Source organism: Apium graveolens, unplaced genomic scaffold, assembly GCF_009905375.1.
Source record: "Apium graveolens cultivar Ventura unplaced genomic scaffold, ASM990537v1 ctg6326, whole genome shotgun sequence".
NCBI lineage: Eukaryota > Viridiplantae > Streptophyta > Magnoliopsida > Apiales > Apiaceae > Apium > Apium graveolens.
In genome coordinates, this window is record NW_027419382.1 from 11,802 (window position 1) to 23,782 (window position 11,981).

The 11,981-nt window shown below is 33.3% G+C and overlaps 2 protein-coding genes across 3 annotated transcripts; both read right to left on the bottom strand.

The window, feature by feature from the left end:
* Positions 1 to 1,312: 1,312 nt before the first annotated feature.
* On the bottom strand, positions 1,313 to 5,735 carry LOC141703197 (uncharacterized). 2 transcript variants are annotated; one of them, XM_074506778.1, is made up of 7 exons: positions 5,619 to 5,735; positions 4,792 to 5,192; positions 4,423 to 4,549; positions 4,002 to 4,322; positions 3,745 to 3,837; positions 2,941 to 3,438; positions 1,313 to 1,562 (listed from the first exon to the last, which is right to left on the bottom strand). In XM_074506778.1, the coding sequence occupies exons 1-7, from the start codon at positions 5,643 to 5,645 to the stop codon at positions 1,464 to 1,466; spliced, it is 1,566 nt and encodes a 521-aa protein (XP_074362879.1). In that variant the 5' UTR covers positions 5,646 to 5,735; the 3' UTR covers positions 1,313 to 1,463. The 2 variants fall into 2 exon arrangements, with proteins under 2 accessions (XP_074362879.1, XP_074362878.1); XM_074506777.1 differs by having other exon boundaries at positions 4,002 to 4,325.
* A 347-nt stretch (positions 5,736 to 6,082) lies between these two features.
* Positions 6,083 to 9,731, bottom strand: LOC141703196 (uncharacterized). Its single transcript, XM_074506776.1, has 4 exons — positions 7,180 to 9,731; positions 7,001 to 7,088; positions 6,718 to 6,877; positions 6,083 to 6,630 (listed from the first exon to the last, which is right to left on the bottom strand). The coding sequence occupies exons 1-4, from the start codon at positions 9,729 to 9,731 to the stop codon at positions 6,083 to 6,085; spliced, it is 3,348 nt and encodes a 1,115-aa protein (XP_074362877.1).
* Between the last annotated feature and the right edge of the window lie 2,250 nt (positions 9,732 to 11,981).

Below are 11,981 nucleotides of genomic sequence, written 5' to 3' on the forward strand. Positions count from 1 at the left end.
TGTTGAATCCTGAATTAGTGTTACGATTATTTTAAAAAATATTTTTCAATAATCCAACCGTATGGATGTCAATAGATAAATATATTAGTGATATAACCAAAATTATATATCAAAATAATTTTATTTGGTTTTCCATTTTAACAGTCAAGCATCAGTTCGACTAGTACAGCTAACTAGTGTTGAATCCTGAATTAGTGTTACGATTATTTTAAAAATATTTTTCAATAATCCAACCGTATGGATGTCAATAGATATATATATATTAGTGATGTACCCAAAATTTCATATCAAAATAATTTTATTTGGTTTGACATTTTAACAGTCAAGCATCAGTTTGACTAGTACAGCTAACTAGTGTTGAATCTTGAATTAGTGTTTCGATTATTTTAAAAATATTTTTCAACAATCCAACCGTATGGATGTCAATAGATATATATATTAATGATATAACCAAAATTTCATATCAAAATAATTTTATTTGGTTTGACAATTTAACAGTCAAGCATGAGTTTGACTAATACAACTAACACTACAAGAAAAACGGCTAAATATGACCGAAATTTTCCAGTCATATTTAATCAAATTTGACCGCTGGCGGTCATATTTAGCTAAATACGACCGAAATGTGTCGGTCTTTTTTAGGCTGGTCAAATTTAGTGAAATCGGTCAAAATTAATTAAATTTGACCGACCAAATATGACCGCTCAAATATGACCCACTAAATTTGACCGCCTAAAATCGACTTCAATCGGTCAGTTTTATATTTTGACCTTTGACTTCAAAATTTTCGTAAAAATTAAATTTCCCGCCTCTGGTCACAAAATACCACGGGTATCGGTCAAATTTATAAATTTGACTAGGTTATTTTTTGGTCAAAATTGTAAATATGACTCCGTTTGTGTTAGTCGAATTTATAAAAATGACTGATTTTGATCAAATTTAAAGAGCAAATGTGACTAATATTAGTCAGATATAATTATTGTATGAGATATTGGTATGTTAAATGTGACGAAAAGCGGACAGATTTAACATACAATTATTTAAAAAAAAACCGGCCCTGTGAACCAGTATATCCATAACCTGTATATCCCATCCACAATCTCCAAAAATAAACAAAAACTCAAACAATATAAAGATAAGTTTAAATTGTGCCATCCGAATAACTTCCTTAAAACATCCAAAAGGTTATACATGCCAATATATTGTCAAATGTTTGACATCTAATAGCTCAACAAGTTAAGCTAGGCTGGGAGATTGATTGTTCAATCCCAAAGAGTTAACCCAAAAGGAGACATATCACATAAGTTTTTGTCCCAAAAAGTTAGCTACCAAGGAGAAATTAGTTGTTATATCCCAAAATAATTATCTAACAGATGATATTAGTAGATATTTGAAGTTCATTCGACGGCAAAGTCAACCTACTTGTACTAGTTAGAGTACTAGTTAGAGCTGGGAGTGTTACGCTAATGGAGGGAGTAATTCTCAGCATCTTGATCTTCATCATCTTCATCGTTGTCTTGGAAGTGGTTGTCATACAAAGGAGCCTTTTCAATTCTAGTACCCTGCAATACATGGTATACATTATATAAGAACACAACATAAAAGAAATTAGCTTACATTATCACAAAATTTGTATACTGCCAACAAAGGTGTCTTTACTCAGCTGAGGATTTAGAAAAACTTAGTAATATTATTAACACAGGCTATATTATCACCTGCAATAACTTTCAGAAGTCTGTAATAGAAACTTAGTTATAGGTAGTGGTTCATGGACCAAATAAATTTATATTTGTTATTTTTATGCTTCCTACTCACTAAGTGATATTACTTTTAAACCACGTAACAAAAACATGCACAAGGTGTGGTTAGTTATTATCTTACAAATTCAGGCACCATTACAATTATAAAACATACATTCCAGGTGTGTCACACATAAATTCCAGCATACACAAGTTTAGAGACACAGGTAAAAAAGCTATAATTTCCAAACTGTGAAACCCTTCCATCAGCCCAGAATTATAACGATAATCCTGAATAATTGTACACGAGTACCAGAAATTTCAGGCATCACAAATCAATGTCATCATATTCTTATTTCCAAAACCTTATCTCTTCACATATAATTATTGTTTAAATCTAAGCTTTTAAAAATGGCTGCCTATACATTTCATAGGCATTGTGTTTGTGTTACCATTCAACTCATCTGTCATTCCCTACTGTCTGAACCACTCTTGAAGAAAAGGCCAAGTTGAGCTATTTGACAAGAAGCTCCTGCTTTAATGCAATCAAATAATTATGTAGACTATAGTTATTTTAGGACAATTTTTCACCTACAAACATACTTGAAATTCAAAACACCCCTGCCTAAACTTGTAAAAAATTAATACACTACTATTTTTTTGTCAATTTTCTCCAACCGACCTTTAGATTTTCTTGTTGTTGTGAAGCCAAATATTGTAGCTAAAATTTGGTTCACTTCCTCAATAATTTAACTCAAACTATCCCCTTTGTTAGAAATAATATCTTCTTGCATAAAACCTAAGTGGGAACTAGCTAGCACTTGTAAATTCATGGAAATTTCCTTCCCTTTATATGGTTTTGCATATTCTGGTCTCTTTTTCTTTTTTTACCAACTTTATTCAAATAATTTAACCACAGTTGACTTTATAACTTTATTGACTATTTATAGAAAAATATGAATAGATTCACTTCACTTGCTTTTCAAGGAAGCAATTTCCTTACTATATGTACTTTATTGTTATAAAATGTTCATAGTACACAGGCACTTTTGGCTCCATATTTGTTTTTGAATAATAGTTTTGAAGAAAATATAATATAACTATAGAATCAAATTTATCTCTATAGTTTAGGTAATGTGTATTACTGTAACTGAAATAAAGATGCCGTAGAAAATTATATGAACTAAGATAAGAAAGGTACCTCCAAAATGACTTTTTTGTTCAATGCCATGGCATCAACAACAAAGGCCGTCCCAAGCCGCATATATTCAGTCCATAACTCCTGCTGCTTCGGGTCATCTCGGTTCGGGAATGCTGCAGTGGCCAAGCTTTGCATTCGATCATTTAGTAATGCACGTGGCACCTCCGTCATCTCCAGGGAATGAACCATTAGGTGTATCTCACCAGAAACCCTGACTATCAAATCCAGATTATCATCAGAAATTGGCTGGGAAGAGGAACGAGAATTCTGTGTACTTTGGAAGCTAGTCAGTTCCGCTGCCTTGTAGCCTCCTATAATTTCAGCTACCGGATGTCGAGGATGAAGGACAGATATTCCCTTTTTCGGGGGCCTCGCTAGGATTGTTAGGCTCAATTCATTTTTCCGATGTATCTTCTTCAAACTAGCTGGTGATGGAGGTGGATCCAAAGTCATCTCTTCCGGTATGGATTGTGAAGCCCGCACCCTTTCCATATCTTCCTGCAACATGTAAAAGACATAAGTCCAAATTTACACAATCAAGCTGAAAATTGTTAAGTAACAAGAACAAAGAATTTAAACTAACTATAATTATATATATACTGCACGGCATTTACTTTTTAATCATGTTTGACGATTTGAATTTGAGAGTGCAGAACAATAACAATAAACCTATGAATAGATATGTTGCACAAAATTCTCTTTTAATTTTTACAGGGACGTTATTGATATCAAAACATTCTCCAAAATGAATGTAAATGTATGATCATATAAATGTAATGCTACTTGAATTATGTGTATGTATACCTTCAACTTTATAGTAGCCGGATTATCAAAGTGGTATACGTGGTCCATAAACTCCATATCAGAAATAGGTGCTTGTTTTTCCTCTTCAAGCCTCTGTAATTAAAAACATCAATTTACTTACAAATGGTTTACTTACAAATCATTTTATAAATTAGACATCTTATAATGTCTAATGAGCGTAAAGATTAAGGTACTTGAATCTGAGTAATCAAAATAAAGAACTAGAAAAAAATTATTACTCACTAAAATTCGTATACCTCACGTCTCTCGTCAAAAGGCATTGCCCCGCTATAATGTTGATGTTCCAGCTGTGCTCGAGCATTCTTGGATTTGATAGACCTCTTCTTAAACAGGTCAGAATCCCAGTACTCATTGAGGCTGTCCCAAGTCCGCGGGCTGAAGTAATGTGGTCTGAAAGAACGTCGAGTAGCCGTGGTCGATCCTCCATTTCTCGCGTCATTAGCATCCCGCTCTGCCCTGGTCTTCTCCTGATAGGGAAGGCTCTTCCAATTTTTCTTCAAATACTCTTTTACCGCTCTATCCCCCTCTTCTTCAACTCCTTCTGGATAAGCATAGTACTTCTACCAAACGAGATACACGTACAAGTATAAAATTAAAAAGGTAAACAACTGCGTATAATTAATATGAAAAAATAAAAGGCATGAAAAATAAAAATACCTTAAATTCCTTAATACAACGGTCATAGAAGGCTTCACGTTCTGCTCCCTTTGATTGATGTGTATATTCATCCCAATTTACTTTAATTATGTAGCTCAAGGTCTTTTTTTTCTTAGCCTCCTTGATACTACAATTATTAGTTACAGTCAGATTTTTTTATAGTATATATAACATACTAGGATAAAATAGTCTTATGCTATTAGACATGTAATTTATACACTAGTATGCATCATAAGGAACAGATCAATCTTAATAATCAAGCAGGTAAAGGTATAAGTTTGTGCACATTCAATTGTATACACACAGTACTACACTTGTATCAAACCCGTATATATGTATAAGCAATATATAGTAGGAAATAGAAATTACTTTCTTCCTTCGATAAAATGGACAATCTGCCTATCCGCATCTGTGGCAGGTCTCTTATTGTAGTCACCAACACAGCAGCTACGTTTAGCTCTCTGGAATGTTATATGCGGTACAATACGACTTTCCTGTCCTTCATCACCATTCTCCTCATCATTGTCATCATTATCGCCACCTTCCTCCCTATCTCCTTCATTTTCCGTTCCACTGCCATTCCCTCTACCAGTACCCCTTCCCTTTCCACCCCTTCCCTGTCCACCTCTTCCCTGTCCACCTCCCCCTCTTCCGCGTCCACCTCTTCCCCGTCCACCTCTTCCCCCTCTACTACCACCATTCCAGCTGCTACTAGACCCCAACGCCATAAGAATCACAAACAGAATCAACAAAAAACTACACCTACCAACCTGGATATATTAAAAAAAACAACAAATATCAAAACTAATTTATAGAACATGTTAAGATAAAAAAAATTAGACACAAATACATAAATTCAATCTTAAGCTCAAATTAAGAAAAGAGACAGAGTACTGCTTAGTATCTACATAACAGCTGATAAAAAAGACTAAATTTTAGTTTGTTTATAACCAAACATAATAAGATAACACAAACATTAACAGAAAATACAGATTTAAGGGTGGAAAATAGAGATTCAAACTTTAAACCCACACATACAAAAAAGTGATGAAAATATCAAATAAACACAATTAAATCATCAATAGAACAAAATAATTATCCAAAAAGGAGAATAGACAACCGTAATCAAATGTTAATCACCAAAATACCCAAAATATACAAAACCCTAAATGGATAATAGTTTCTCAAAACATTACCACCGTGATTGCTAAGTTTCGCTTCATTTGAATGAGCTTTTTGGCTTCGTTGGCTAAGTTTTTGGAGAATTTGAAGTCTGAGAGATAAAACCCTAGTATTTCTGTGCGGCGCTGTTTAGGGAGATAATGGATGGTGAAGTCAACAAAATGTTATAAAAAAAAATTTATATACAGGCTTAATATGACCGCGTCGAGTGAATTTTTCCCGTGTCATTTAATTTTGACCGAACCCGGTCATATAATTTGAGGCTTCAGTTTAACTTCCAGTAGCTACTGCCCAATTTTTCCTGTTTCCAAAATAATACAATTTAAACATTACAAAGTTCTAAATATGAATAAAAATCATGAAATATAGTAAATTTAATTAAAATAAGTAAATATCAAATTTACGGAATGTATTAAAATTCATGAAAAATGTCCTACTAATATCCGCATTGGTACAAATTAACTAGAAAACAATTGAACTATGTCAAATCATCGTTATCACTTCCATCATCAATGTTCATGTCTTCATTTTGATTTTCTTTATTTCTCGCATTTTGTTCTTCTTCATAGTCATCCACGAAATGATTATTTTCAAACATTGTCAAGTCAATAAAGAAATTTATCGGATCATCAACGACCACTCTTTCCACATGTGAAGATGAAGCATTTGATTCTTCATTTTGAAAAGCATCATCATTGAATATATTTTCTTCTCTAGATGTCACGCTTTCATCGACTTGTCGGCTCTTTGTTGTTAGGATAGTATACCATGATGACTTTGGATTTGCAATATTTGGTGCATAATATACTTGATGAGCTTGGCTAGCCAACACAAACACATCTTCGGCATTTAGCTTCGATTTAACATCTACGGTTATCATCCGATTTCTATCAATTTTGACATGTCTTGTATGATCAAACCAATGACATTTGAAGACGACAATTTCATGCCCATTGCGATATCGAAGCTTTAGAACTTCTTGTAGTCTCCCGTAATTATTTCCATGACTTTCTTTGTAAGAAGTCCCTACAATTTAAAATGTGTCAAAATTGGATTTATACATAATGAAGACCAAATTCAACCTAAATTTTATGATTATATAAAATTTCTCACCAATTACAACTACACCGGAATTTGATGATGTGAGCTCATTAGAATTTGCACAAGCAAATTTATAACCATTGCACTTGCATGTTTTATAAGATTCAACTTTATAAATAGGACCTCTTATTAAATCTATAAATTTGTCCTTGAGCTCTCCATCATCTTGTACCTAAAATATTGTACATAACAAAAATTACACAAGTACATGAATAAATTTGTGTGTATATGTATATATATATATATATATTTGCACACATAAAAATATACACACATTTATATATTTAAAATTTACCCTTCTTTCGAACCAATCCAAAAAATTATCTTTTTGAAATTGATCTTTTTCGGCATCATTGTAGTGCGGGTATTGTTTTTGCACCAACCTATGAAATCCACTAAACATTAAATTAGATTAGTAAATTGAATAAGAAAGTTATCATGATTGTATAAAGATGGTCAAAATAAATATCTTACCGCAAATATTTTCCAACCTCGGGTGAGTTGATAAGAACATAGTACGTTACAAGTCTATGTTCATCATCACTCAAGATTCTATCTCTATTCCGTAGACCGGGTAGCGTTGGATATGTGTAAACTTCCAACAAATTGGGATCATGAGATTGTCGGGGTGCCTCATTTCGACGAAGTCGATTATGCATGGTTGCAATTTTAGAATCAAAGTATAATGAGCAAAAGTGTACACCCTCCTCCTCAATATATCGTTCGGCTATTGAACCCTCGACTCGAGCTTTGTTTCTAACTTTCAACTTCAAAATGTGCAAATATCTTTCAACAAAATACATCCATCGAAAATTACACGGGCCACCCAATTTACACTCTGTAGCCAAATGTAGTGGCAAATGCTCCATCGGATCAAAAAAACTTGGAGTGTACATGACATCAAGTTTTGACATGATTCTCGCTATGTCCTTCTCCATTTTTTCCAAATCACCGTACTTTAGAGTTGAAGAACATAAATCTTGGAAGAAGTTAGATAACTCAATAAGAACATCCGCTACATGCCTAGGTAGTAAGTCACGACAAATCATAGGCAACAATTTTTGCATAAAAATATGACAATCATGCGACTTCATTCCGTGAATAGATTTTGTTTCGAAATTAACACACCTGGATATATTAGAGGCGTACCCATCAGGAAGCTGAAGTGTGTAAATCCATCTAAACAACTTAAGAAGTTGATCCCTGGAAAGCACATATGGGGCATTTGGCATTGTACCATCATCTTGAATCCACAATTCACGATGCACACCTAGTTCTTTACAATCTTCTCTTGCTTTTCTATTGTCTTTCGTTTTCTTAGTGTCACCAATCATTGTAAAAAATATGTTCTCAAAAACATTTTTTTCGGTATGCATGACATCAATGTTGTGACGAAGAGTGAGTGTCTCCCAATATGGAAGCTCAAAAAATGGAGAAAAGTGAGTCCAATTATGTGTCATACCATAGTCCCTCGGTTTTCTCCAAGATGTCTTTCCTGAAGGAGGAAACTGCATATCCTCACAAAGACTCCTTACTAGTGATCCTGGATAACGATATGTAACTGAATGTGCTTCAGTTCTTCCAAACTTTGTAAACCTTCTCAACGGGTCATCCGGTTCTAAGAAATATCGAGCAGTTCCATAAAAACTAGGCTTACCACCATGCTTTAGTTGATTGGCTTTTACTTGTCCCATACAAATATGACATGCCAACTTCCCCTTTGTGGACCACCCACTAAGCATTCCAAGTGCAGGAAAGTCACTGATTGTCCACATTAATGCCGCCTTCATCATAAAATTTGTACAAGAAAACCTATCATAAGTTTCTGCTCCGGTGCGCCATAATATTTTCAATTCATCAATCAATGGTTGGAGGTAAACATGAAGATCTTTTGTTGGATCATTCGGCCCAGGAATCAGAAGAGGCATAAACATGTAGGGAGCTTTCGTGCACATAGATGGAGGAAGGTTGTAAACTACTACAACCACAGGCCAAACAGTATATTCCCTAGCGTGTGAATCACGGAAAGGGTCAAATCCATCACTAGAGAGGCCAAGTCTGACATTCCGAATCTCTTTTGAAAAGTTTGGAAATCTACGATCAAATTGTTTCCACTCATCTCCATCCGCCGGATGACATAATTGACCATCAACTTTGACCCTATTGTGGTGCCACCTCATATCTTCTGCAGTCTTCTTATTCATGAATAAACGCTGCAACCTTTGGGTAAGAGGAAAGTATCGCAAGATCTTTCGTGGGATTTTATTTTTCTTTGGATCCTTTTGCTCCTTGTATCGACTTGTAGTGCATATATCACAATGTGTCTTGTTTCTATTTTCTTTGTAAAATAACATGCAATCATTCTCGCAAGCATCAATTTTTTCATATTCCATATGCAATCCTCTTATCATCTTTCGCACGTCATAGTAGTTCCGAGGCAATTTATGATCAACGGGCAATACCGATCCAATAAGGTGAATCAACTCATCAAAGCCACTATTAGTACAATTATGCTTGTGTTTCCAATGAAGTAGCTTGTTAACAAATGACAATGTTGTGAAATTCGGATTGTTTGGATATATTGGCTCAGAAGCATTCTCCACCATCTCGTAAAATTCTTTTGCTTTTGTATTTGGTTCTTCCACAAAATTCTCAAAATGTCGATTTGCATCTGCAAAATCTCTTAGCATATCACGAGCATCATACATATCCTCATCATTATAATGAATATTATGAGAACTTGTATTGGTATCACCTCGAGGCATATCCCTTTCCCCATGCAAATCCCATCTAGTATACCATTCCATAATACCATTAAGGTATAAATCAACTTTCACCGCACTAGGATCCTTGAAGTACTTATTTACACAATCGTTACATGGACATCTTATTAGCCCTCCATCTCTAGGATCAAGATGATCACATGCAAATTTAATAAAATCATCCACGCCATTTTTGTACTCTTCTGTTAAATACTTCAAATCGTTGTACCGATTATGACCAACCCAACTACGATCAGATGTCATCTACAAATTATACATACGTGATGTGAGTTAAATGCAAATTAACATAAATATAAATAGATCATAAATAATCAATTTATATTAAACAAATCGATAAATTGGCTACCATTATAATTTATATTAATACTCACCATAAAAGTTCAATTAACTATAATCATGGTTCACAGCTAATAATAACACTAATTTCATCAACAAATTAGGAATCCCCAAAAATACATACACATGTGTACAACCAAATAATAGCTCTATACTATGTTAAGAAAGTAAAATTAATTAAATGCAAAAGTTAAGGAATGAAACTTACTTGATGATTAATTAGATCTCATGAAAAATGAGGACAAAGGGTGGAGTTATGGTGTACAAAGGGTGGAGTTATGGTGGAAGAAGAAGGCAAAATGAGAGGAGAAAGTTTAGTAAAGAAAGGAAAGTTTAGAAAAGAAGCAGAAGGTATCAGATCTAAAACGGGTAAATTTGACCGAGGGCGGTCATAATTATAAATATGACTTATTATCGGTCATATTTATAAATACGACCAAAGCAACGGTAAGGCAGTCAAATTTAATAAATTATTAAAATTTGCCTAAAAAATAGTTAATAACAAAATTGACCGATGACAGTCAAACTTAGTTATGACCGACTTCAGTCAAATTTGGTTCCTGATAATTTCTCTTAGTTTTGGCGGGAATTTTGGCGCCATTTTTTTTATGGCCAAGCATAAATATGACCGACCTCGGTCATATTTGTTCCGCTCAATTTTGGCCACCATGGCGGGAAATTTCCCTCCAATTTTTGGCAATGTTAAAAACTAAATATGACCGATTAAATGTGACCGATAATAAAATTGACTTTCATCGGTCATATTTAATTCTTGACCAGGTTTAGAATGCTGGTTGACATTAAATTTGACCGCCGGCAGTCAAATTTAAGTATGACCAATTATATATGTAAGTTGACCATAAATATGACCAGCGTCGGTCAAATTTAGCCGCAGTCATATTTATCCGGTCAAATTTACCCTTGTTTTCTTGTAGTGTAACTAGTGTTGAATCTTGAATTAGTGTTTCGATTATTTTAAAAATATTTTTCAACGATCCAACCATATGGATGTCAATAGATATATATATATATATTAGTGATATAACCAAAATTTTATATCAAAATAATTTTATTTGGTTTGCCATTTTAACAGTCAAACGTCAGTTTGACTAGGACAACTAACTAGTGTTTAATTCTAAATTGGTGTTTCGATTATTTTACTAATATTTTTCAACGATCCAACCGTATGGATGTAAATAGATATATATTAGTGATATAACCAAAATTTCATATCAAAATAAATTTATTTGGTTTGTCATTTTAATAGTCAAGTATTAGTTCGATTAGTACAATTAACTAGTGTTTAGTTCTGAATTTGTGTTTCGATTATTTTAAAAATATTTATCATATATCCAACCGTATGGATGACAATATTTATCAAAATATTTATTTTTTTCTGAAATTCTTGAAATGTCACCCAACAAATAAATGTTGGCATTAATATGGTTGGATCATGAAATAATATTTTTTAAAAATTGAAATTATCAAAAATCATGTGCTAATTTATGACGGAATCTGTCACAAAATTATTTAACTTACGACGAAATGTTCACATCGTCGCAACTTCAAATGATTTTTATTTTCCCACCAAAATTTTTGGGAAAAATTTAAATTTTCCTCTTTGATAACTTACGACGAAGTTTAATTTCCGTCGTAAATTTGACGATCCGATTTTTTCCGTCGCAAATATTTCGTCGTAAATTTAGATAAAATATTTTTTTATTCAATTTCAATTTAAAATTTTAATAAAAATAATTAACTTACGACGAAATATTTAAATTGTCGCAATTTCAAATAATTTTTATTTTTGTTTAATCGTGTCGTGCATAATTTTATTAATAAAATACTAAACTTACGACGGTTTTGGACTTCGTCGTAAATAATTACGACGCTTTACTTTTTTCCGTCGTAAATTGGGCGCACATTTTTTTCCGTCGTAAGTTGGCCGTCGTAATTGGGCTATTTTGTTGTAGTGTTTACGAAGGTTTTTTTGAACTGAAATCGTCGTAATTGAGCCATTTACGACGGAAAAAATCGTCATTTTTGGTCGAGTATTAAGTTCATTTTTTCGTCACAAGATAAAATTGCGTCGCAAGTTAGGAAGTAGGGGCCCACATACTCAATAAAAAAATAAATCAACTTACGACGGAATTTATC